This window comes from Bufo bufo, chromosome 2, assembly GCF_905171765.1.
Source record: "Bufo bufo chromosome 2, aBufBuf1.1, whole genome shotgun sequence".
NCBI lineage: Eukaryota > Metazoa > Chordata > Amphibia > Anura > Bufonidae > Bufo > Bufo bufo.
The window spans coordinates 117,875,051-117,900,281 of NC_053390.1; the positions used below are offsets into that span (position 1 = coordinate 117,875,051).

At 47.4% G+C, this 25,231-nt stretch overlaps 1 protein-coding gene across 1 annotated transcript in view; it reads left to right on the top strand.

Annotated features, from left to right (window-relative positions):
• Positions 1 to 25,231, top strand: part of ZNF366 (zinc finger protein 366) — a 50,386-nt gene that overhangs the window by 18,327 nt on the left and 6,828 nt on the right. The window contains exon 3 of the mRNA XM_040421470.1: positions 1,678 to 1,869. Coding sequence (XP_040277404.1) covers positions 1,678 to 1,869 — 192 coding nt within the window. The remainder of the gene's footprint in view (positions 1 to 1,677; positions 1,870 to 25,231) is intronic.

Genomic DNA, 25,231 nt, shown 5'->3' on the forward strand with positions numbered 1-25,231 from the left:
TGAAGGAGAGCGCACAGCATGCTCTCCCTTCATTGCTAGGGTAATTCGCTCTGCTGTTTTTGGAAGTCTCATAGCTGTGAATGGAGAGCACACTGAGCAAGCGCGACAGCTCCATTCACTACTATAGGACTGGCAGAAATAGCCAACTGTGCTAAGCCATGCCCTCCTCTCCCAGTGACAGTGCTGGGAAATAAAAAATAAGAGGAGGAGACCTTAAGGTAAGCTGCACTCACTGCAAGCTGCATTTTTGTGTCCAGTCATAAAAACGGAAATAAAACGGATCCGGCACTAAAAACAATGAAAGTCAATGGTGATGGATCCGATTTTGTAGGAGCCTAAAAAACTACATCTGTCTCCCTTTGACTTTCAATGTATGTAGTGGTAGTGACGGGTCCGTTTCTTTCCGTTTTGATTTCCCACATCCGCATCCTAACAGAATGGATGCATCCTGATGTGCAAAATCAAAACGGATCTGTTTAATTCCGGTATTGGGATTCGCAAGTGTGAAAGTAGCCTAAGGCTACTTTCACACTGGCGTTTTGGTTTCTGTTTGTGAGATCCGTTCAGGGCTCTCACAATCGGTCCAAAACAGATCAGTTTTGCCCTTAATGCATTCTGAATGGAAAAGGATCCGCTCAGAATGCATCCGTTTGGCTCAGTTTGCCTCCGTTCCGCCTCCATTCCGCTTTGGAGGCGGACACCAAAACTCTGCTTGCAGCGTTTTGGTGTCCGTTTGACGAAACTGAGCCAAACGGATCCGTCCTGACACGCAATGTAAGGCCTCATGCACACGGCTGTTGTTTTGGTCCGCATCCGAGCCGCAGTTTTTGTGGCTCGGATGCGGACCCATTCACTTCAATGGGGCCGAAAAAGATGCGGACAGCACTCCGTGTGCTGTCCGCATCCGTTGCTCTGTTCCGTGGTCTGCAAAAAAAAATATAACATGTCCTATTCTTGTCCGCGCTTTGCGGACAAGAATAGGCAGTTATATTAAAGGCTGTCCGTGCCGTTCCGCAAATTGCGGAACGCACACGGACGCCATAAGTGTTTTGCGGATCCGCGATTTGCGGACCGCAAAACACACAACGGTCGTGTGCATGAGGCATAAGTCAATTGGGACGGATCCGTTTTCACTGACACAATATGGCACAATAGAAAACTTTTTAATGGTGTTCAAGACGGATCCGTTTTGGCTATGTTAAAGATAATACAAACGGATCCGTTCTGAACGGATGCAGACGGTTGTATTATCTGAACGGATGCGTTTGTGCAGATCCATGATGGACCCACACCAAAAGCGAGTGTGAAAGTGGCCAAAGCCGCAGTGAGCTGCAAAACCAGGCACTCCCACAGAGACACTCCCACAGAGACACTCCCACTGAGGCACTCCCACTGAGGCACTCCCACAGAGGCACTCCCACAGAGACACTCCCACTGAGGCACTCCCACAGAGGCACTCCCACAGAGACACTCCCACTGAGGCACTCCCACTGAGGCACTCCCACTGAGGCACTCCCACAGAGGCACTCCCACAGAGGCACTCCCACAGAGACACTCCCACTGACACTCCCACGGAGGCACTCCCACAGAGGCACTCCCACACTCCTTGTATATTATGTGTGATGTTCAATATTGTCTAGAACTCAATAATCAGTTTTATTTTTTTTATGTATTTAGGGTGTAAAAGAACACAAGTGTGGGATTTGTGGTCGAGAGTTTACTCTTCTGGCAAATATGAAGCGGCACATCCTGATTCACACAAACATCCGAGCCTATCAATGTCATCTGTGTTTCAAGAGCTTCGTCCAAAAACAGACTCTTAAGGCACACATGATTGTCCACTCTGATATAAAGCCATTCAAGTGCAAGGTGAGATATCACATGTTGTCCTGATGCTTTTACAATAGGTTTTATGGGACCAGTGAAACTAAAATGTCCCATTGATACTGTTTGTTCTAATTATTTACTGGCAGCATGAGCTTGCTAAAATGTATCCACTTTGGGTCTACTATTCTGTGTATAGAGCATGAACAGGACCCCAGCTATGGGAAATCCTGCACTTAATTGCCTATACATCTTTAATGGATGCACTTCATTTTTAAGTATGTTTTTATTATTTATTATAAAACTGATCATTTCAGATCCTTTCCTTTCCAGGATCTTCTGTTTCCACCATCAATATACTGTAGCTTCCCCCGGGTCCTTCAGCTAGTGTATACATAAAGTCAGAAATGTGGACAGAAGAGGTGCAGAATTCAGAAAAAATGGATTCGGTACATTTCATGTTGTCTGCTTCAAAGTGGCCGGCAGACAAGCTTTGAGCATACCTACATCTCCCCAGTTTAAGGCTACATTCACATGACCATATGTGTTTTGCCATCCGCAAAACGCTGATCCGCAAAAAATACGGATCACGTCCTTTTGGCATCCCTATTGCATCCGTTTTTTTTGCAGATCCATTGTAACAATGCCTATCCTTGTCCGCAAAACTGACAAGAATAGGACATGTACTATATTTTTTGCAGGGCTACGGAACGGATATACGGATGCGGACAGCACACGGTGTGTTGTCTGCATTTTTTGCGGACCCATTGAAATGAATGGGTCCTCATCCAATCCACAAAAAAAACAAAACGGAATGGACACGGAAACAAAATACGTTCGTATAAATGAGGTCTAAGGCTACTTTCACACTAGTGTTTTTGCTGGATCCAGCAGGGATCAGCAAAAACTCTTCCGTTACTAATAATAAAACCGTCTGCATCTGTTATGAACGGATTCGGTTGTATTATCTTTAACATAGCCAAGACGGATCCGTCATGAACTCCATTATAAGTCAATGGAGGACAGATCCGTTTTCTATTGTGTCAGAGAAAACGGATCCGTCCCCATTCATGAATGAATGGGGACAAAACTGAAGCTTTTTTCTCCGTTATTGAGATCCTATGACAGATCTCAATACCGGAAAATAGAAACGCTAGTGTGAAAGTAGCCTAACAAGCTTCCAAAAAATACAGCAAGTTTCCTACAAAGCTGGTAGTTCGATCATCTTGAATGGTCAATTATTGACGGCTAACCTGACTGGATCACTTCTTTGGTGGTGATATTTGTAGATAGAGAGCATCACCAGGAGAAGAAGGGATATGTCAGTGACAGCTTGGTGGTGTGAGAAGGAGGTATACTTTTTAATTAACGTGGGAACTGTTTATAGGAGTATTATCTATATCTGTGCACGGGTATTATCTATGGGGGTTCCCTCTTGGAGGCATCCTGTAAGGAATCACTTATGACATCAGCATGGTTACATTTACTATGCATTGTGTGCATTCTTCCTAAACTGTGACATCACTGTGTGCAAAAACCCTTCCAAGCACATTCTGTGACATAACTCTTCGTTTTGTGCATTATTCCCATACTGTGACATCACTGTGTGAGATTGAGAAACAGCTCTCATTGTTTGAACACTGTGTGTGTGTGGATTGTTAAATGATCAGTACTGATATTCTGCTGTTTGGCCACAAGAGGCCGCTGTTTCTTAAACACAGCTAATAGACTGCAGATATTTGAATATTCAAAGGAGGTGGGGTTTGAGAACTTGCTAGAAGAAGCAGCAGTAACCATCTTAGAAGCTAGCTGTGACTGAGGAGCTGTGTGTGAGCAAAGAATTTGATAGATCCAGGAGTAAGAGGCCCTCAGTGATCACAGCTGCAGCTAAGTGAAGTTAATCGCTGTCTAAGACCCAGATCCTGTCCAGGGAAAGGAGGATTGTTTCCAGGAAGGCTGATAAGAGCTGAGGAACAAAGCTACATACCCTGCGGGACCTCATGTTTGCTGGAGAGACTGGTTGTTCGGTTCAGAGTCATCAGCGGAAGAAGAGCAGACCCGGGTCGGTAAGATTGTGCACGCACCTCATTGCAGTGTTGGCACCTAGAGACTGAGACGAGGCTGTTTAGGTTCTCTGGTTTGTGTCAGGCCTAAAGTGTTTCTACTGTTACTCCATTCCTTAAAGGGACATTGCACATTTGAGAGCTGATAAAACCCCCACGAACTCAATCCAGTTCAGCGTTTTACTCAGGAGTAATACTCAGGCACGTGCTACCGGACTAGTTATGGGAGGGGGAACACTATAGAGCACGGTATGATTGTAAACTGTTGTGTTGCACTGCAGGCTAGCCCGTACTAAGCACCCAAACAATTGTTTGTGTTTGCTTCAGGGTAATAATAGCTCCGGCGAGGAAGTTTTCGTTGTGCCCGCCAGTAGGTAAATTACCAAACAATTTCCTCCAGCATCCATCAGAGGGCACCATGCTGTGCAGGGGTCTCAGCCTTTGGGCTGGGTGTATGTAAATTTATTTTATGTTCTCAGCATTTGTGGTTGTGTTTATTATCACGTGTTAGTAAAATTCCATTTTGGCAAAAGCTGGTGTCAGAGTTGCTTTCCTCGTTCGTGACTTCGCTGTATCCTAAAGGAGCCCACCCCGGTACATGGCTTACAACTGCTTGCTTCATCCGTGCTCTGTGACATCTGTGTGACTATTGTGCCTCTGACAGGGCCAGGTAGGGATTGGTGGGTTTAAAGTTAGGGGTGGGGAAAAAGGGGGGGGGGACTTTAAATAGGGTTGCAGGACGGGAAGAAGAGGCCATTTTATAGAGAGGACACCAGCAGGTAGGGGTGCAGAAAATAGGCAGCTCAGAATAGGCAGCTTACCTTGTTATGGCCGCCTGCTGTGGGAGAGAGCAGTGGCGCAGGGACTGGAGTAGTTACAGGCCCAGCTTCAGGGTCTGCTCGGCGAGGAGGAGGCAGGAGATGCGCTGGCCACGGCGCTCACGCGCTGACGGTGCGCCTAAGTACAGATCAGGTCCCCAGGGTCCGGCGCCGGGTCAGGAGCCCCACCAGGGACCCTCCACGGCAAGCGTCTGAGCGCCAGCCCCCTGCTCATTAGTCCCACCATGGGAGGAATCCACATGTTCGGCGGGACTCTGACAGACACATGTAGATTAACAGCACACTCTCTGCTGGTGATTACAGTGGCTCAGGACAGGTTTGGCGGATCCCCTGTCTGTTACAGGAGAGGCCGCTTGGCACAGATTGGTAGAAGAGGATAGGGCTGTCTCCCCCTACAGCGCTGCCCCCCCCCCCCCCCCCGCATCGCCAGTACCATTGCCAACCGAGAGTCAGATGTGGAAAACGGGCAGCAGGACACTGGCCCCACCTCTTCATCATTCAGCACAAGCATAACTGATCAGGGGTCCCTTGGGGCTGCATCATCCACGGACGATGGGTTGTCCCATCTGGAGTCGGGATCGCTGGAAGGATGGGCTCCAGAAACGGCTTCTGGACGGGATTCAGGACCTGCGGCTGGTGGGAGCACAGTGTCCAGGCAGCCTGGTGAGTTACCATGGGCACCGTTCCTAGCTATCCTAGTGCTTTTGGGGGTGGACGGGTGGAGGGACCTTCTGGGGACGTGGGAAGGGGGCTGGTCAATGTTTTGGGGGGTTTGACATAGTTAGCATCGGGTTGGGGGCCAGGTGGGGGTCGCCGCTCCCTGCATGGGGTATAGAAGGGGCAGGGAAGGGGGCGTGGTTACCTTCACTTGAAGCAAAGAGGCCGCTACCCCTTGGCTTGAAGCCTGACTGGAAAATCGCGTTGACTCAGGATAAAAGAATGTTTTTCATACTTTTGCCTCATCAGAATGCAGTAAGAAAATCATCATTCAAAACTCACTGCCGGCTACTTGAAGGTACTGCTGGCGGTTTGGGATGGGTTTTGCCGCTGACAGGTTCCCTTTAATGGTAGTTATTTGCAAATTCAGGCGAATATTTAGTGGGTGCTCTGCTTTCTTTTGCCTCTATTGCAGGAAGTCGACCGGCTTTAGTTTGGATCATGGGCCATTTGTTCGTCTTTTGGGGAGCATTGTGAGCGGCGGTATGGCAGGACGGGTGACATAGGTTTTTCAAGGGACGTGGCGGTGATTCGTTGGCTAGGAAAAAGAGGGATGGTGTGCAGTAGCGTCTTACCAGAGGTACACAGGTTTGTGCAATTGGATAGACCACCAGATGTGTTGGTATTACACGTAGGCGGTAGTGAATTAGGGGCAAGACCTTTCCGGGAGCTGATCAGGGATATAAAATTGAATTTGTTCCGGATTTGGGCTTTATTCCCGGGATTAGTAACTGTTTAGTCCGATCAGGGCCGGCGTCATAACCCGGCATCCCCGGGCAAGTGCCGGGGCCCAATGCTCCTGGGGGGGCCCACTGTGCTGCTATGAGCACTTCCATCAATACAGATGGGAGCTCTCACTGCTGTCATTTCACATACGCAGTACCCCTCTGGTGGGCCCTCTGAGCTGCAGAGACTCAGGACACGCCCCCTCTACTCAGGACACGCCCCCTCTACTCAGGACACACGCTGCCTGAGGAGACTGGAGAGAGACCGCACGGCTGGAGCTGGAGCAGAGAAGTGTGGAGACAGTCTGTGAGTGAGTCTGCACTGTGACTGTCTCTTCTCTGTGGGACAGAAGGAAAGGGGGGGGGGGACACTGCTGCTTCATTCTATTTAGTTGTGTTACTGTTTTATTAAGCTGTTTGTCTCCATGACACCTGCCCCCCCCCCCCCCCCCCCGCATATCCTGTCCTATCTCATCCTCATGGAGCCCCTTCTGTCTCCTTTCCTCCCTCATGTATCCAGGGCTCCTGTCCCACCCTCCTATCTCCTATTGCTGCCCTGCACAGACCTCCTGCCACTACTTGTATGAATCCCCCTCAGAGCCCCTTCCACCTACTTGCTGTGTCCACCCCTCCTGTCCATCCAGGGCCCCGGGCCCCTGTCTCACTTTTCTGCCTCTCATTATGGTGGCATCTGAACCGCATTCACCATAAGGACCTTCTAACATCACAGGGTCATGTGACTGTGCCCCCCACCCCGTACTGTGCCCCTTTATACCCTGCATTGTGCCCTTTTACCACACTCTGTGCAGTGCCCATAGTCATTCCCTGTACTGTGCCCTCTTATACCTTTTATCCGGTCACTGTATGGTGGTTTTATCCTTGTATGGCGGTGTTATCACTATATGGCGGTGTTATCACTATATGGCGGTGGTATCCAATAACTGGATGGCCATAATTGTATCCCTTTCTGCCCACACCACTTTTTTTAGACCTGGCATGAGCGGGAAAAGATACAGATTGCGGTGCTAAGGACCTTTGCGCCACATCTGTGTCAGAAATACGCCTAATATAGACGTATTTCTATATAATAAATGACCCCCTAATCGTATGATTATTCGGGGGGTGGGGCTAATATCTTTATATTATATAGATTCTAGTGTATTATACTGTGCCCTGGATTTCCCAATAGATAAATGATCCTTGGGAAGCACAGTCCTCATCCCTGACCACCAGGACCAGGTAGCGCTCTGTCAGTACATGGCGGCCTCCCCTCTCCACCTCGCTGCTCCGCTGTGTACTGGGGCTTATTCTGACACTAGGGCTGGGTTCACATCCCATTTTTGCCATCCATTTAATGCATACTGAAAATGTATGCATTGACAGATGCCTCAGACTGATGCCGTACAGTGGGTGTCCGTTCACCATACAGTTCCATGGTAAAAAAACATATACGTTGATATACGTTGACGTATGCATTTTTTACTTGACTCTGCAGGATACAAAAACGTGGAGTGCTGCACATGTGTATACATCAAACCAATAGGAAAAACGTAATGTGAACACACATTGGGGGGGAGGGGGGCGTACTAAATTTCGCTGTGGGGCCCAGTCAGTTCTAGCTCCATCACTGCACATCTCCTTCTCTCCTCCAGGCCTGGCTCACTGCTGCAGCGGGCCGGAGGAGAGAAGGAGCGCAGGGAGCTGCGGTTAGTGAATGACAGGACCACCAGCTCCCCTGCAATGATAGGTATGTGAGGGGGCCACTGGGGGGTCATTCATCACACTGTGAGGGTCCCTTACACAGTATAATGACTCCCAGTGCCCCCCATTTAGTATAATGATCCCCATTGACCCTCCATTTAGCATAATGACCACCAGATCCCCCATTAAATATAATAACCCCTCGTGCCCCCTCCATACAGTATAACCCCCAGTGTGGGGGCGACTGGGGGTCATTATTCTGAATGGAGGGTCACTGTGGGGTCATTATACTGTGAGGGCCCTTTACATAGTATAATGACCCCCAGTGTCCCCCATTTAGTATAATGATCACCAATGACCCTCCATTCAGTATAATGACCCCCAGAGCCCCCTCCATACAGTATTCCCCCCGTGTGGGGGCTACTGGGGGTCATTCAGGGCCGGCTCCAGGTTCATGTGGGGAGCTGGGAGCTGCGGTTAGTGAATGACAGGACCACCAGCTCCCCTGCAATGATAGGTATGTGAGGGGGCCACTGGGGGGTCATTCATCACACTGTGAGGGTCCCTTACACAGTATAATGACTCCCAGTGCCCCCCATTTAGTATAATGATCCCCATTGACCCTCCATTTAGCATAATGACCACCAGAGCCCCCATTAAATATAATAACCCCTCGTGCCCCCTCCATACAGTATAACCCCCAGTGTGGGGGCGACTGGGGGTCATTATTCTGAATGGAGGGCCACTGTGGGGTCATTATACTGTGAGGGCCCTTTACATAGTATAATGACCCCCAGTGTCCCCCATTTAGTAATGATCACCAATGACCCTCCATTCAGTATAATGACCCCCAGAGCCCCCTCCATACAGTATTCCCCCAGTGTGGGGGCTACTGGGGGTCATTATTCTAAATGGGGGCGACTGGGGGTTATTATTCTGAATGCAGGGCCACAGGTGGTCATTATACAGTGGGGGGGGGGAATTGGGGGTTCATTATACTGTGTGAAGGGCCACTAGTAGTCATTATACTGTATAGGGGCCACTGGGGGTCATTATACCGTGTAGGAGCCACAGGGGGACATGTCAATGTAAAAAAATGCCTCATGGGGGCCCACTGGGATTTATCGCCCAAGGGCCCACATGAACCTGGAGCCGGCCCTGAGTCCGATGTGGTATACAGGCATGTGTGGTGGGGATCTCGGTCAGCGGATCGTTTGAACAAAGCCCGGATAAAGGTGAATCGGGCGGTGGGAAGGTTTATGTTGCGGAATGTTCCGTAGCTGTGAGACATCCAGATTTGGAGCAAGGTTCAGGGGCATTTTGGCGGAGCGATGAGGTGCATCTCAATGGGATTGGGATTGATCTCTGGTGTCTAGGAGTGCAAGTGGGCATGGAACAGCTTTGGGTGTTTGGAGGGACGCCCATGCTTAAGGGCTCAAGCCTGTGCGTTCTTGGCGGCGGGAGGTGCTGGGAGTTGGTGAAATAACAGGTTCTGGAGGATGGGAGGGCTCCATTGTTGGGGCTGGACTCCCATGGTTGTTATTTTATGGCAAGGTTTTTAGGTCCATCAGTGGTGCCTCCAAGCTGGCGCTCATCGGCTGGGGGCAAGATGGAGTAATTCGTGGAAGAAGATTTATTATGAAACAGTCGGGGCTTTGAGGACCTCCCTCGTCGTTAATATATGTTATACATAAGTTGGGGGGGGTAAGGGGTGTTGTCATATGCCGTTGCATATGGGTTGGTTGTACATTCTTTTCTGTGAAAGTTAAATATGTAATAATAAAACGGCTGCTGTGCTCGATTCAATCCAACCTGGTGTACGTGTCGTTATTTTGGGGGTTTTGGTGGGAGTGGGTAAAGGGTTGGAAGCGAGTGCGATAGCCAATACCTGCGTCAAGTGGGGATGTCACTGTTTACTCTCCCTGTAATTATTTCACTGCCTTTTTTAACATTGTGCTGGGATATTTGTGTCGTGGAAGGGTCAGGACACCCTCATACACAAAATCTGCAGTTTTTGGCCTTTCATTTTATATGTGTGTATATTTAGTACTTAAGGGGTAGAGGTTGCAGCTACACCTGGGAGCTGGGGTCTGAAGTGGCCCAATGTGCCTACTGCCTCCTAAGTAGATACCGGTACTATAAATTGTATGTAGAGATGGGAAGGCTCGTTTTGCATTGGGGGCTAAGAACTTAAACTTATGAGTAGATGAGTATTTTAAGGATGAACCTAACATGTCACATGTGAAATGTCCCTAAAGCCCGTTGACAACTATATTTGTATCTATAGGACCGTAAGAGAGAATTCTCAGAAAATTTCTAGGAGCAGTTATATATTTTCAATGAATCACAGCATATTGTGCAGTGTGTGTGGTCACAACCCTCCATCTTCCAATAGCCATCCATCAGTGACAGGTTTTTCACTTCCCGTCCGTCACACAAAAGCATGACCGCCATCAGGACTGTACAGGCGGTACAGGGGGCCAGTCCAAAAAAATTGCCCACATGATCCTGTTTCTCATGCTGTCATTCTATAGGACCTGCATATTTTCCTTTATATCAAGCAGACAAGCCTTATATAATAGGCATTCATGTGCAAAAATTGTGAAATGTTTTATATGCAACTTACACTGCACAAGCCCCAGTCAGTGTTTTATTTTCAGAATATGTGGCTTGGACTCCACAAATTACAAGTCTACAGTATATGCTGGAGAAAGGGCTATGTTATCACCCCAGGTGTCCACCAAAAGTACTTGCTGGGGTCCAAGATGTAGCATGAGAAATATTAAAGGAAGATGATTTGTCTCTATGGGTCTCTGTTCCTTCAGATGCCAGATGGATGTGAAGGGAACCTTTCTAGCCAGGGTAAAATTGTGACTAATTTGTACTAGTCTTAGAAATTTCTGGTATTTTTTTTGTCAGTTTTCCTTCTATAAGGATGCTGTCAAAGCATTTAACTAATTTTTACTAGTCTGAAAAATGTATGGTATTTTTGTCACTTTCTCTTGTGCAGTATTTCTACAAGGATTGTGCCAAAGCATTTAATGGATAAAGTACTAGATCCCTTATGTCAATTACATAATTAATACTTTCTGTATTATTGCAAATTGCAAGATGAACGTAACGTTATTTTCATTGCACTCAAACTATTAGAACAGCTTGTGCCTTGACACGGGTGATCCCCAGTGTGCCTTGTGAATATGAATGATTACAGGGAAACAGAAGTGGGATATGAGCAGGCTCCAGCAATGGCAGTGCTTGTCTGGTGAGATGTTAGCACTTGACTTGTTTGACTCTGCATGTGCCCCTTTCATCTTCAATAATGCATAGAGAACAAATGAAATGTGTTTTGGATTTCGCTCACCCCCTGCCAATATGGCAAAGACCTCAAAAGATTCCTGGTAGCGCAATTTTTTCTTTTTGGCCGATGTTCAGCAGAAATAAGGCAATGACCAGATAGCAGCATTCTGGCATTGAGCTCCTCCTCAGGAGAAGGAAGGATATAACGACTGCACTGCCTTCATAACAATGGCTCACATGTCCCATGGGAATGACTCGCAAATAGATTTCATCTTGCTTTCTCTTGTACTTCTCGAGGTTTCCTGTTTTCTCACGGTCTTTTTGGACAGTTTACAGTCATTCTCATTCTGGTTTTCTCTCTCTGCCTCTCTAAGGAAAGAAACACCCTTCTTATAAAGGAAGACAGCTCAGTGGCAGCCTTTGTAGCTCTCTGCAGGCTACAGGTTTCCATTCCTTAGTTCTCAAAGTGAATGTGAAAAACAAAGTGTGCTGTACTTATTAGGTGTTTGCGGGTTCTTAATCTCATTCCTTGCTTGTCTGATTTTACGTCATACATTCTAGACAGGACTTTGTAAAATCCAAACAATTTTTTCAGAAGTGTAGAATAATCTGGCAGCCAAAATGTGGGGAGCTGCATCTGCCTGTGCAGTGTGAGGCCTACTTCAAGGATCATCCATCCCTGCATGCTGAGGAGAAGTGCCAGACCTCTGAGAAAAAGAAGTAAAGAATCTACAGACTGTTGGGGGTCATTACAGAGGACTGGTGCAAGGAAAGCTAGTAAGGTAATTGCTTGTGCAATGAGCCGGACCGTGGTACGGTTACACGGACGCCGAAATTATGCAGTGGGTCCAGATATGGGTATAGAAGTCTATAGTTTTTGTTTGTGACGCCAATTGCAGCGTGCGCAGGGTACAGTCTCAGGGCCCTTTAAGGTGTTACAACTCACGTACCAGGTTAGGAATGCCAGAGTGGTGTAATGTCTCTGTATGGTAGTGGTAATGGTGTCAACGGTGTCTCCTACCTTGGTATGGCTGGACTCCTGGATCCTGGCTCACTTTCAATAAATGAGTGTGTTGCTAGTAGGAGTAATTGAGGGTTTTGGTAGCAATGAATGAGATCCAGACTTGGAGTATAATTCAACTTGTCTTTACTGGAGGCAGCATTAATCCACATGAGATACAGCAATAGTCTTGGGTCCCAGCAGGTATTGGCAATATATGGCAAGGATTACTATCTCTTCTGCTTCTATCATATGCCTGGAGAATATGGCAGGAATCTATATCTTCTGCTCTGTCTATCTTCTGCTGTGTATGGGACTGACGAGGAGGAATTTGGCTTCTCCTAGTCTCTGGATGTTACTCACAGTTATGCTCACAGGGAATGGTTCGTCCTGGAGGTCTGGAGGTGGCTGCTTGCTTGTCATCAGTTGAGGCTGAAGGGCTCAGACTGGGAATGAAGATCTTTGGTCTCAACCGAGACAAGATCCTGGTTTGGGATCCCTAGAACTGGGAGCTCCTACCAGCACAACCTTCCCCTTGCAGGGGTGGCTGGCACACTAACTGTAACTTCCTTTCCTCCCCATGAGGCAGGATGTGGGAACATTCCATACCTCCTCAAAGAGGGGGAAGCTATACTGGAATGTACTATTCCAGTCTAGATATGCTAAACTGTTACTAAGACCCTGGTAACACATGGAAATTACAGCAAATACATATAACACGCTTACAAAATGCACATTTGTGAGGGATATTACATAAAATCACATTAGATGACAAGGCACATGTTACCAACAAATAGTAGCGGGGAAAAAGAGTTTAGTAACATAACTCTGGGATGTTACATTCCCCCTTACTTTGAATCAAGCAGTCCTCGGCTTGTGCTTGGAAGGTAGAGGAATCAGCTCTGGGGTACCCAATATAGTACAAAGTGCTGCATGAATTACACATATATGACATACAAAGACAAACATGAAACGGCTTTCCCCAGGTTCCTGCCCGCTAGAGTAAGGTGTCCAACACACAGTTTCCTTCTCTTGGTATAACCAGGTAACCTAAATACTGCACAAAGCAAACATTACTGACTGACTTTGTAGTGTCCTGAGCTCTGTAGACACCAAAGAAAGCATGGGGGTGTCTTTACTCTGTAGTCCCACCATTGTGTAATGGAATGCCCGCAAATGAAAGGGTGGCTTTATCCTGTATTCCATTTCTTGCACCAAAACCTGAGAAATTTGGCTTAAAGCACGATCACTATGGTGACTAAGGGGTAGCTAAATTATGGCTCTAAGGTTTGAGGCACCTTACCTTAGGCAAAAGGCTCAGAAGGGGAGATATTTATCGTCTCTGTATACTTCTGGCAATGTCACAGGAGGGGGGGCATTACGATCCCATGGATCTCCTGGAAATAAGACACCTCAGGATGGGAATCATCCTGAACATGAAACAAGCGGGAATGAGCAGTCTAGGACTTCTAACGATTCCCGAAGCAGCGGGGGTACCTGTGTAATTACTGGACCTGCCAAGACTTGCCACTTGGTCCTACCCTGGGTACTATGGGTATATATCACTGGGTGTAGGCCATTAGTTTTAAGCGTCCGTATGAAGGCAGCCTGTATAAAGGAAGGAGAGAATAAGAGCTGTCAAATAAGGCATACTTGAGTAACTTGCTACATTTTTTGTTAAGTGCAACGGTTAAGTGCAATTGTCATAAATAGTGCATAAATTCACATTGCGGCACCTAGGAGAGAATACACACAATGGGCATGTTATCTTAAACGTTGCATAACAGGTAACTGGTACAATTAGTGCAAAAATATTACAGTATAAGTCACAAAGAGCTCAGGTATCGTTTGAGTCTGTTCTTTTATGTTGCAATAAAAGATTTTTAGTAAAATAGTGCAATTTTATTAAGGCAAGGATAGGCTCAAAAATAAGTTGAGTCCTTTTTTCTTGAAGTGCTTGAAGTAGTAGAATTCTCTGGAAACTTTAAAAGTCAATTGTAATCCACAGGGATAAAAGTTAATTGTAATCCAAGGAGGTATAAAATGTCTAAAAGCAGCATATTTAGAACCATAGTTCCACAAGGTTATCAAGTAACCTGAGAAAGAGATTAAAACAATGAACTTGGACATGAGGGGTTAAATGATGATGGGGGGAGTCCTTACAGCTCATGACCACCAGGGTGAGGACAAACTAGGGCAACCTGAAATAAAAACGTTAAAAGCACACAATGCCAACGGGTCCTCACCCGTCAGGAATAGTCCACGACGTGGCTCCCAAACAGTTCCTTATTTTTGTAAAAGGATACATTTAGAGGAAGGCATCCATGTCCTCCTCGCTACTAGAGCTACTGAAGCGCATCAGGGGGCGCTCTTGCCTCTGGTAGCTCATCGTCGCAGCAGTTGTTGTGCGCCACTGACCTCTAGTGGTGGCTGTTGGTATTGGCTGTGCAGACAGCCTGGAAAATGCAGCCGTGACATGCTGCAAGCCAGAATCCCTAGCTTGTGCAGAGGGGCTCAAAACTTCTGGCTGAAGGGGCTCCGGTAGACACACAGGAGGTGCCTGAGGCTGCTTCCAGGGCAGTCCATAGGGCTGCACTTTGGGATTAAATGTCAACACCGAATTGTTTATCTGACCCACCCGTAGTGTTGGTGGCGTGGCCAGGTCCAGAATAAGGGGTGCAGGCTCTGGCTGGGGTTGTTCCCTAAAACGCAACCTGCCATTCGGGGTTTCTTGAAGGCATCTCACCTTCCCCGCAGAGCCTGGGTCCTCCTGCTAGGTCTCCGGGGTGACTGCAGGGGTTAATGGCTTGTCTAACAAAGTCACACCAGCAGCGAAGGGACCTTGTACTGAACGCATGGGGGTATATTCTACCTGATCCCCCGCGTACAGGTTGTGACGGGCCTGCGGCAGATAATGGCGCTTCACTGAGCGGCGGCCCACAAAGATCTCCGACCCGGAGCGGCTATCTTGCAAAAATCCAACTCCCCTTTCCACGGAGAACCATAGCACAGTCCCAGTGCGCCTGGTAAGTTTGGGGTCTCCTGGCTGGGGGTCGTCCACTACCTGCTTGACCCATTCTTCAATGGTGGACTTGTATTCCCACGCCGTCTGGGCATAAGCGGTTATTTCCCAGGGGACCTCAGGGTTTAGGCATCCCGGTTTAGTAGTGGTGGAACTGGGCGGCGGAGTGGAAACACCAGCCGCCTCCGCCGCACCAGTGGGTGTCCTTGGCGGAGCAGGCCTAGGCCTGTTGGCGGTATCGGGACCCGCGGGAAGCGGTGCAGGGACAGGTACGGACCGGGCCTGGGCCCCAGGGAGTGTGGCTGCTCCTACCTGGTGTTGCGGCCGGTTCCGGTGCCTCCTGGTAGTTGTCGCGGGGTTCAATCATCATCCGCGGTGCAGGCTGGTTGGACGCCTGGGCAGCAACATCACCGGCGATCTCCGCGGGGACTGGTTCAGCGTCGGCAGACATCTTACGTGACGTCTCGTCTTCCGCGCTGACAGCAATGGAAGCGGAGGGATCCACAGCCTCTGAGGACTTGACCAGAGTCTCGTCTTCTTCCGCGGGAGTGGCAACAGCAACAGCGACCTTCTCTTCTTCGGCACTGGTAAGGATAGGGGTTACAGACTCTGTAGCCGCGGAGGGATCCACTGCCTCCGGGCTTGTGGCAAAGATGGAGGGACCACTTTTCCTCACTAGCTGAGAGACTTGAATCTCTGGTGGGTGATCTTCATACACCGGCTCTCCTCCGATAACCATCTGGTTCCATTTCGGCACCGGGAATGCCATCTTCCTTGGCTCCTCTGTCGGGGTGCATTCAGGAAGTGAGGGTTGAGCCCAGAGGGAGGAGTCTTCACTCCCTTGGCTCACAATGTAAAATTTGTGGTGGGCAGTCTTTAGTTTTCCCGCTTCAAGGGGGGCGTATTCGGCATCTTCACGCTCTTGAAATGGCGTTCCTGAGTTTTCCCGCTTCTGGGGGGCGTATTCGGCATTTTCGCGCTCTTGAGAGGGCGTTCTTGACTTTTCCCGATTCCGACAAGCATGGAGAGGCGGCGGCATTTTGCGAATATGGCGAATTAACCCTTTGAGTACTTGTGAACACCGCATGGTGCTTTCTGGCACAGCAATAAGGCAATAAAGTCAATTTTCAGGGTTTTTGTAGAATCCTCAGATCTTGCAGTACTGTGAAACATGCAATTCGATCCGATTAAGCACACAATTGCATCCGGTTCTGTTGTGGCACACAGCTCGATCCTGTTGGCACACAGCTCGATCCTGTTGGCACACAGCTCGATTCTGTTCCAGTGCCGCCAAAAAATGCAATGAGCCGGACCGTGGTACAGTTACACGGACGCCAAAATTATGCAGTGGGTCCGGATATGGGTATAGAAGTCTATAGTTTTTGTTTGTGACGCCAATTGCAGCGTGCGCAGGGTACAGTCTCAGGGCCCTTTAAGGTGTTGCAATTCACGTACCAGGTTAGGAATGCCAGAGTGGTGTAATGTCTCTGTATGGTAGTGGTAATGGTGTCAACGGTGTCTCCTACCTTGGTACGGCTGGATTCCTGGATCCTGGCTCACTTGCAATAAATGAGTGTGTTGCTAGTAGGAGTAATTGAGGGTTTTGGTAGCAATGAATGAGATCCAGACTTGGAATATAATTCAACTTGTCTTTACTGGAGGCAGCATTAATCCACATAAGATACAGCAATAGTCTTGGGTCCCAGCAGGTATTGGCAATATATGGCAGGGATCACTATCTCTTCTGCTTCTATCATATGCCTGGAGAATATGGCAGGAATCTATATCTTCTGCTCTGTCTATCTTCTGCTGTGTATGGGACTGACTAGCTGAGGAGGAATTTGCCTTCTCCTGGTCTCTGGATGTTACTCACAGTTATGCTCACAGGGAATGGTTTGTCCTGGAGGTCTGGAGGTGGCTGCTTGCTTGTCACCAGTTGAGGCTGAAGGGCTCCTGATACTGGCACATGGGGGGGGAGAGAGGCACCTGATACTGGCACCTGGGGGGAGGCACCTGATACTGGCACATGGGGGGGGAGAGGGGTTGGCACCTGATACTGGCACCTGGGGGGGAGGGGGGGTTGGCACCTGATACTGGCACATGGGGGGGAGAGGCACCTGATACTGGCACATGGGGGGGGGGAGAGGGGTTGGCACCTGATAATGGCACCTGGGGGGGAGGGGGGGTTGGCACCTGATACTGGCACATAGGGGGGGAGGGGTTGGCACCTGATACTGGCACCTGGGGGGGAGGGGGGGTTGGCACCTGATACTGGCACATGGGGGGGAGAGAGGCACCTGATACTGGCACCTGGGGGGGGAGGGGTTGGCACCTGATACTGGCACCTGGGGGGGGGGGGTTGGCACCTGATACTGGCACATGGGGGGGGAGAGAGGCACCTGATACTGGCACATGGGGGGAGGCACCTGATACTGGCACCTGGGGCGACGACGACAGAGAGGCACCTGATACTGGCACATGGGGGGGGAGAGGGGTTGGCACCTGATACTGGCACCTGGGGGGGTTGGCACCTGATACTACCACATGGGGGGGGAGAGGCACCTGATACTGGCACATGGGGGGAGGCACCTGATACTAGCACCTGGGGGGGGTTGGCACCTGATACTGGCACATGGGGGGGGGAGAGGCACCTGTTACTGGCACATGGGGGGGGGAGAGGGGTTGGCACCTGATACTGGCACCTGGGGGGGGGGTTGGCACCTGATACTGGCACATGGGGGGGGGAGAGAGGCACTTGATACTGGCACTTTTTTTGTGGGGGGGGGGGAGATGGCACTATGATACTGGGGCATGTGGGGGGGGGGGAGAGAGGCACTTGATACTGGCACATGATGGGGGGGCATTATGGGGGACACTAGGCCGGCAGCCTATCAGAGGCCGGACACTGAGGGGAATCTACTGGGGCACTATATATGGGGCATTTTATACTGGTACATTATGGGGGGCACTAGCAGGAAGGGGGGAGAGGAGCACTATGGAGGCATTTACTGGGGGCACTATATAGGGGTATTTTATACTGGGACATTATGGGGGCACTATGGGGACATTAGCTCAACTGGGGGCATTACAAGGGGGTATTTTTGCACTGTCACATTATAAGGAGAATTATTACTACTTGGGGGGCATTATGGTGGGCTTTATTACTCCCCCATGGTATGACCCCCTAGTAGCAGCACCAGCCTCTCCCTGCCCTGCGACCCCACTGCCCCTTCTCCAAATCTTTATTATGAAATCTTTCTCATTAGGATAAAGCACAACATCAGCTCCGCCGAGCCCCCGGCCAAGTGTTGAAGTTGTTTCCGAGATCCCCAAGGGTCAAGTAACTGTAAGTTTTCATGTGAAATATGTTTATGTTATACACATATAGCATCCACTGTGCCCCACAATATACAGTATACCGCTACACTGTGCCAAAGGAGTGGGGTTTACACAGGAGGAGGGAGGTGCGAAGCGCGCTGGGGGGGCCCTTACAAATATTTGCTGTGGGGCCCAGTCACTTCTAGTTACGCCCCTGGATGTTACACTTGTTTATGGCAACAAACCTTGCTGCTTGTGGAGAGGGTATATTGCTTCGGTACCCACCACACTTATATAAGGGACAGGTCATCTGAACCCTGCTGTGGGAGTGCATATTGCGAGAGACATTTTGCACCCCTTTGGCCGATTTTGTAAGATTTGGATTTGTTAGAGAGAGGCTCAAAGTCAGCTACTTTACAACCTGCTTTCCCATATACAACCTTGGAAAGATTGTGTGTGCACCCTGGAGAGAATATGACCTGTTTATTGTCTTGCACAACCATATTCCATCATCTGGCCAAGGTCTCCTGTCTTGCATCTGTAGTGTCCCACTAGATAAAGGTGGGCACTGCACAAAAGGGGTTAATGTGTCTTTATTACCTTTAATGTTATGTGTATGCATTTCCCTGTGTTAGCTGGGTGTCAGGCCTGTCAGGGTGTAGTTTAGCCTCCCAGACGTTAGAGGGAGCTAGAGAGCCCTAGATATATATAGGAAGGCCCAGACAGGGGAGTGGTAGTTCATTCCAGGGGACTAGAGGAGTTACTTCGTCCACCTGAAGCTCCTGAGGCTAGGATTAGCTCAGTAGAGACACCCCAGTTGCAGGACAGAACCTCCTGGGAGAAACCTACAGTCATTATCAAGACAAGTCAGGATATTACAAGCAAAGATAAGTAACACTGATGGGCAGATGCTTTAGGAAGCAAAGCAAGGATTTAATACAAGAGGAAGATATACTGTATATATACCAAGGATTTAAGCCACCATTTAGGCATCCGGGCCTTGGGATTAAAACTAGACAGGAGTTCTAGAAAGGACAGTGTACGCTATTTCTGAGGAAAGGTACAACCTGATTCTGAGTGTGTTGTGGATTTACCCTCTGAGTATCTTGCATAATCAATACCTGCCATCTTGTGGAATAAAGCCTGCTTGTGAAGTACTTGATCTAAAGGACTGTATAACTATCTTGCTGTACAAAGTTGGACTGTTAACCACCTCAGCCCCCAGTGCTTAAACACCCTGAAAGACCAGGCCACTTTTTACACTTCTGACCTACACTACTTTCACCGTTTATTGCTCGGTCATGCAACTTACCACCCAAATGAATTTTACCTCCTTTTCTTCTCACTAATAGAGCTTTCATTTGGTGGTATTTCATTGCTGCTGACATTTTTACTTTTTTTGTTATTAATCGAAATTTAACGATTTTTTTGCAAAAAAATGACATTTTTCACTTTCAGTTGTAAAATTTTGCAAAAAAAACGACATCCATATAGAAATTTTGCTCTAAATTTATAGTTCTACATGTCTTTGATAAAAAAAAAATGTTTGGGTAAAAAAAAAATGGTTTGGGTAAAAGTTATAGCGTTTACAAACTATGGTACAAAAATGTGAATTTCCGCTTTTTGAAGCAGCTCTGACTTTCTGAGCACCTGTCATGTTTCCTGAGGTTCTACAATGGCCAGACAGTACAAACACCCCACAAATGACCCCATTTCGGAAAGTACACACCCTAAGGTATTCGCTGATGGGCATAGTGAGTTCATAGAACTTTTTATTTTTTGTCACAAGTTAGCGGAAAATGATGATTTTTTATTTTTTTTTTCTTACAAAGTCTCATATTCCACTAACTTGTGACAAAAAATAAAAAGTTCTATGAACTCACTATGCCCATCAGCGAATACCTTGGGGTCTCTTCTTTCCAAAATGGGGTCACTTGTGGGGTAGTTATACTGCCCTGGCATTCTAGGGGCCCAAATGTGTGGTAAAGAGTTTGAAATCAAATTCAGTAAAAAATGACCTGTGAAATCCGAAAGGTGCTCTTTGGAATATGGGCCCCTTTGCCCACCTAGGCTGCAAAAAAGTGTCACACATCTGGTATCCCCGTACTCAGGAGAAGTTGAGGAATGTGTTTTGGGGTGTCTTTTTACATATACCCATGCTGGGTGAGATAAATATCTTGGTCAAATGACAACTTTGTATAAAAAAATGGGAAAAGTTGTCTTTTGCCAAGATATTTCTCTCACCCAGCATGGGTATATATAAAGTGACACCCCAAAACACATTCCCCACCTTCTCCTGAGTACGGAGATACCAGATGTGTGACACTTTTTTGCAGCCTAGGTGGGCAAAGGGGCCCATATTCCAAAGAGCACCTTTCGGATTTCACTCATCATTTTTTACAGAATTTGATTTCTAACTCCTTACCACACATTTGGGCCCCTAGAATGCCAGGGCAGTATAACTACCCCACAAGTGACCCCATTTTGGAAAGAAGACACCCCAAGCTATTCCGTGAGGGGCATGGCGAGTTCCTAGAATTTTTTATTTTTTGTCACAAGTTAGTGGAAAATGATGATTTTTTTTTTTTTTTTTTTTTCATACAAAGTCTCATATTCCACTAACTTGTGACAAAAAATAAAAACTTCCATGAACTCACTATGCCCATCAGCGAATACCTTGGGGTCTCTTCTTTCCAAAATGGGGTCACTTGTGGGGTAGTTATACTGCCCTGGCATTCTAGGGGCCCAAATGTGTGGTAAGGAGTTTGAAATCAAATTCTGTAAAAAATGACGAGTGAAATCCGAAAGGTGCTCTTTGGAATATGGGCCCCTTTGCCCACCTAGGCTGCAAAAAAGTGTCACACATCTGGTATCCCCGTACTCAGGAGAAGTTGAGGAATGTGTTTTGGGGTGTCTTTTTACATATACCCATGCTGGGTGAGATAAATATCTTGGTCAAATGACAACTTTGTATAAAAAAATGGGAAAAGTTGTCTTTTGCCAAGATATTTCTCTCACCCAGCATGGGTATATGTAAAATGACACCCCAAAACACATTCCCCACCTTCTCCTGAGTACGGAGATACCAGATGTGTGACACTTTTTTGCAGCCTAGGTGGGCAAAGGGGCCCATATTCCAAAGAGCACCTTTCGGATTTCACTCGTCATTTTTTACAGAATTTGATTTCAAACTCCTTACCACACATTTGGGCCCCTAGAATGCCAGGGCAGTATAACTACCCCACAAGTGACCCCATTTTGGAAAGAAGACACCCCAAGCTATTCCGTGAGGGGCATGGCGAGTTCCTAGAATTTTTTATTTTTTGTCACAAGTTAGTGGAAAATGATGATTTTTTTTTTTTTTTTTTTTTTCATACAAAGTCTCATATTCCACTAACTTGTGACAAAAAATAAAAACTTCCATGAACTCACTATGCCCATCAGCGAATACCTTGGGGTCTCTTCTTTCCAAAATGGGGTCACTTGTTGGGTAGTTATACTGCCCTGGCATTCTAGGGGCCCAAATGTGTGGTAAGGAGTTTGAAATCAAATTCTGTAAAAAATGACGAGTGAAATCCGAAAGGTGCTCTTTGGAATATGGGCCCCTTTGCCCACCTAGGCTGCAAAAAAGTGTCACACATGTGGTATTGCCGTACTCAGGAGAAGTTGAGGAATGTGTTTTGAGGTGTCTTTTTACATATACCCATGCTGGGTGAGATAAATATCTTGGTCAAATGACAACTTTGTATAAAAAAATGGTAAAAGTTGTCTTTTGCCAAGATATTTCTCTCACCCAGCATGGGTATATATAAAATGACACCCCAAAACACATTCCCCACCTTCTCCTGAGTACGGAGATACCAGATGTGTGACACTTTTTTGCAGCCTAGGTGGGCAAAGGGGCCCATATTCCAAAGAGCACCTTTCGGATTTCACAGGTCATTTGTTGCTGAATTTGATTTCAAACTCCTTACCACACATTTGGGCCCCTAGAATGCCAGGGCAGTATAACTACCCCACAAGTGACCCCATTTTGGAAAGAAGAGACCCCAAGGTATTCGCTGATGGGCATAGTGAGTTCATGAAAAAAATTTTTTTTTGTCACAAGTTAGTGGAATATGAGACTTTGTATGAAAAAAAAAATAAAAAAAAAAATCATCATTTTCCACTAACTTGTGACAAAAAATAAAAAATTCTAGGAACTTGCCATGCCCCTCACGGAATACCTTGGGGTGTCTTCTTTCCAAAATGGGGTCACTTGTGGGGCAGTTATACTGCCCTGGCATTTTCCAGGGGCCCTAATGTCTGGTAAGTAGGTAAATGACCTGTGAAATCTGAAAGGTGCTCTTTGGAATATGGGCCCCTTTGCCCAGCTAGGCTGCAAAAAAGTGTCACACATCTGGTATCTCCGTACTCAGGAGAAGGTAAGGAATGTGTTTTGGGGTGTCATTTTACATATACCCATGCTGGGTGAGAGAAATATCTTGGCAAAAGACAACTTTTCCCATTTTTTTTATACAAAGTTGGCATTTGACCAAGATATTTATCTCACCCAGCATGGGTATATGTAAAATGACACCCCAAAACATATTCCCCAACTTCTGCTGAATACGGAGATACCACATGTGTGACACTTTTTTGCAGCCTAGGTGGGCAAAGGGGCCCAAATTCCTTTTAGGAGGGCATTTTTAGACATTTGGATACCAGACTTCTTCTCACGCTTTGGGGCCCCTAAAATGCCAGGGCAGTATAAATACCCCACATGTGACCCCATTTTGGAAAGAAGACACCCCAAGGTATTCAATGAGGGGCATGGCGAGTTCATTGAAAAAAAAAAATTTTGGCACAAGTTAGCGGAAATTGATTTTTTGGATTTTGTTCTCACAAAGTCTCCCTTTCCGCTAACTTGGGACAAAAATTTCAATCTTTCATGGACTCAATATGCCCCTCAGCGAATACCTTGGGGTGTCTTCTTTCCAAAATGGTGTTATTTGTGGGGTGTTTGTACTGCCCTGGCATTTGAGGGTCTCCGCAATCATTACATGTATGCCCAGCATTAGGAGTTTCTGCTATTCTCCTTATATTGAGCATACGGGTAATGAGATTTTTTTTTTCCGTTCAGCCTCTGGGCTGAAAGAAAAAAATGAACGGCACAGATTTCTTCATTCGCATCGATCAATGTGGATGAAAAAATCTCTGCCAAAAAAAGAAAAAGGAGGGGAAAGGCGTCTGCCAGGACATAGGAGCTCCGCCCAACATCCATACCCACTTCAGCTCGTATGCCCTGGCAAACCAGATTTCTCCATTCACATCAATCGATGTGGATGAATAAATCATTGCCGGGATTTTTTTTTTTATATATACAAAGTGTTTGCCAAAGTATATGAACACCGCCACCTCCTCAGCTCATATGCCTCGGCAAACATATCTTTTACTGCTGAGGAGAAATCTCGTCTTGCAGCGCCGCATACACCGACTTGCGTGTAATCTGACAGCAGCGCAATGCTTCTGTCCGAATGCACATCAGTGCTGCAGCTGGTCGATCGGTTGGTCCACCTGGAAGGTAAAAAAAACAAAACAAAAAAGAAAAAACCAGGCCGCAAAGCAATAACTTTATTAACTTTAGAACAGAACATATTAACTTTTTTAAACTTTTTTAACTTTTTTACTTACCGGTAATTTTTTTTTTGTTTAGTTTTTTTTACCTTTATAGAACAAACCTCTCCTTCCCCATGGGACAATGTGCAAAGCGCAAATCGCCCAAAGATGTGGCGAAGTACGTTATGCACTTTATCCCAGGTGAAAGGAGAGGTTTGCAGCAGCTGAGAGTAAAAGGGCCCTAATAGCCCTGTGTGCCTGTCCTGTGAGATGCAATCCCTATGCTAGGTGTACCTGTGTGTGGTACTTCCGGAAACACTCTCCATAGCATAGGGCAGGGTGGTCAGCACAGTCAGGACAGATATAGCGGGTGTCACGCCTTATTCCACTCCTGCTACAGACACGACATCTTTTTCGGGGTGACGGTTGGGTTGAGGTACCAGGAACGACACTGGGGAAATGTCGCTCGTGTAGACGGCTAACTACACTGGGGGATGGGGCCACGGAACCTCCTGGGTAAAGGAGGTTCTCGATGATCTCTTCCTGGAATTTGAGGAAAGATCGTGTTCTCCCAGCCTTACTGTAGAGAACAAAACTATTGTACAGCGCCAATTGAATTAAATATACAGACACCTTCTTATACCAGCGTCTGGTTCTGCGGGAAACTAAATACGGAGACAACATCTGGTCATTGAAGTCCACCCCTCCCATGAGCGCATTATAGTCGTGGACACAGAGGGGCTTTTCAATGACACGGGTTGCTCGCTCAATTTGGATTGTCGTGTCTGCGTGAATGGAGGAGAGCATGTAAACGTCACGCTTGTCTCTCCATTTCACCGCGAGCAGTTCTTCGTTACACAAGGCAGCCCTCTCCCCCCTTGCAAGACGGGTGGTTACAAGCCGTTGGGGGAAGCCCACGCGACTAGTTCGCGCGGTGCCACAGGCGCAAATCCGTTCTAGAAACAAATGCCTAAAGAGGGCCACACTTGTGTAAAAATTGTCCACATAAAGATGGTACCCCTTGCCGAATAAGGGTGACACCAAGTCCCAGACTGTCTTCCCACTGCTCCCCAGGTAGTCAGGGCAACCGACCGGCTCCAGGGTCTGATCTTTTCCCTCATAGACAC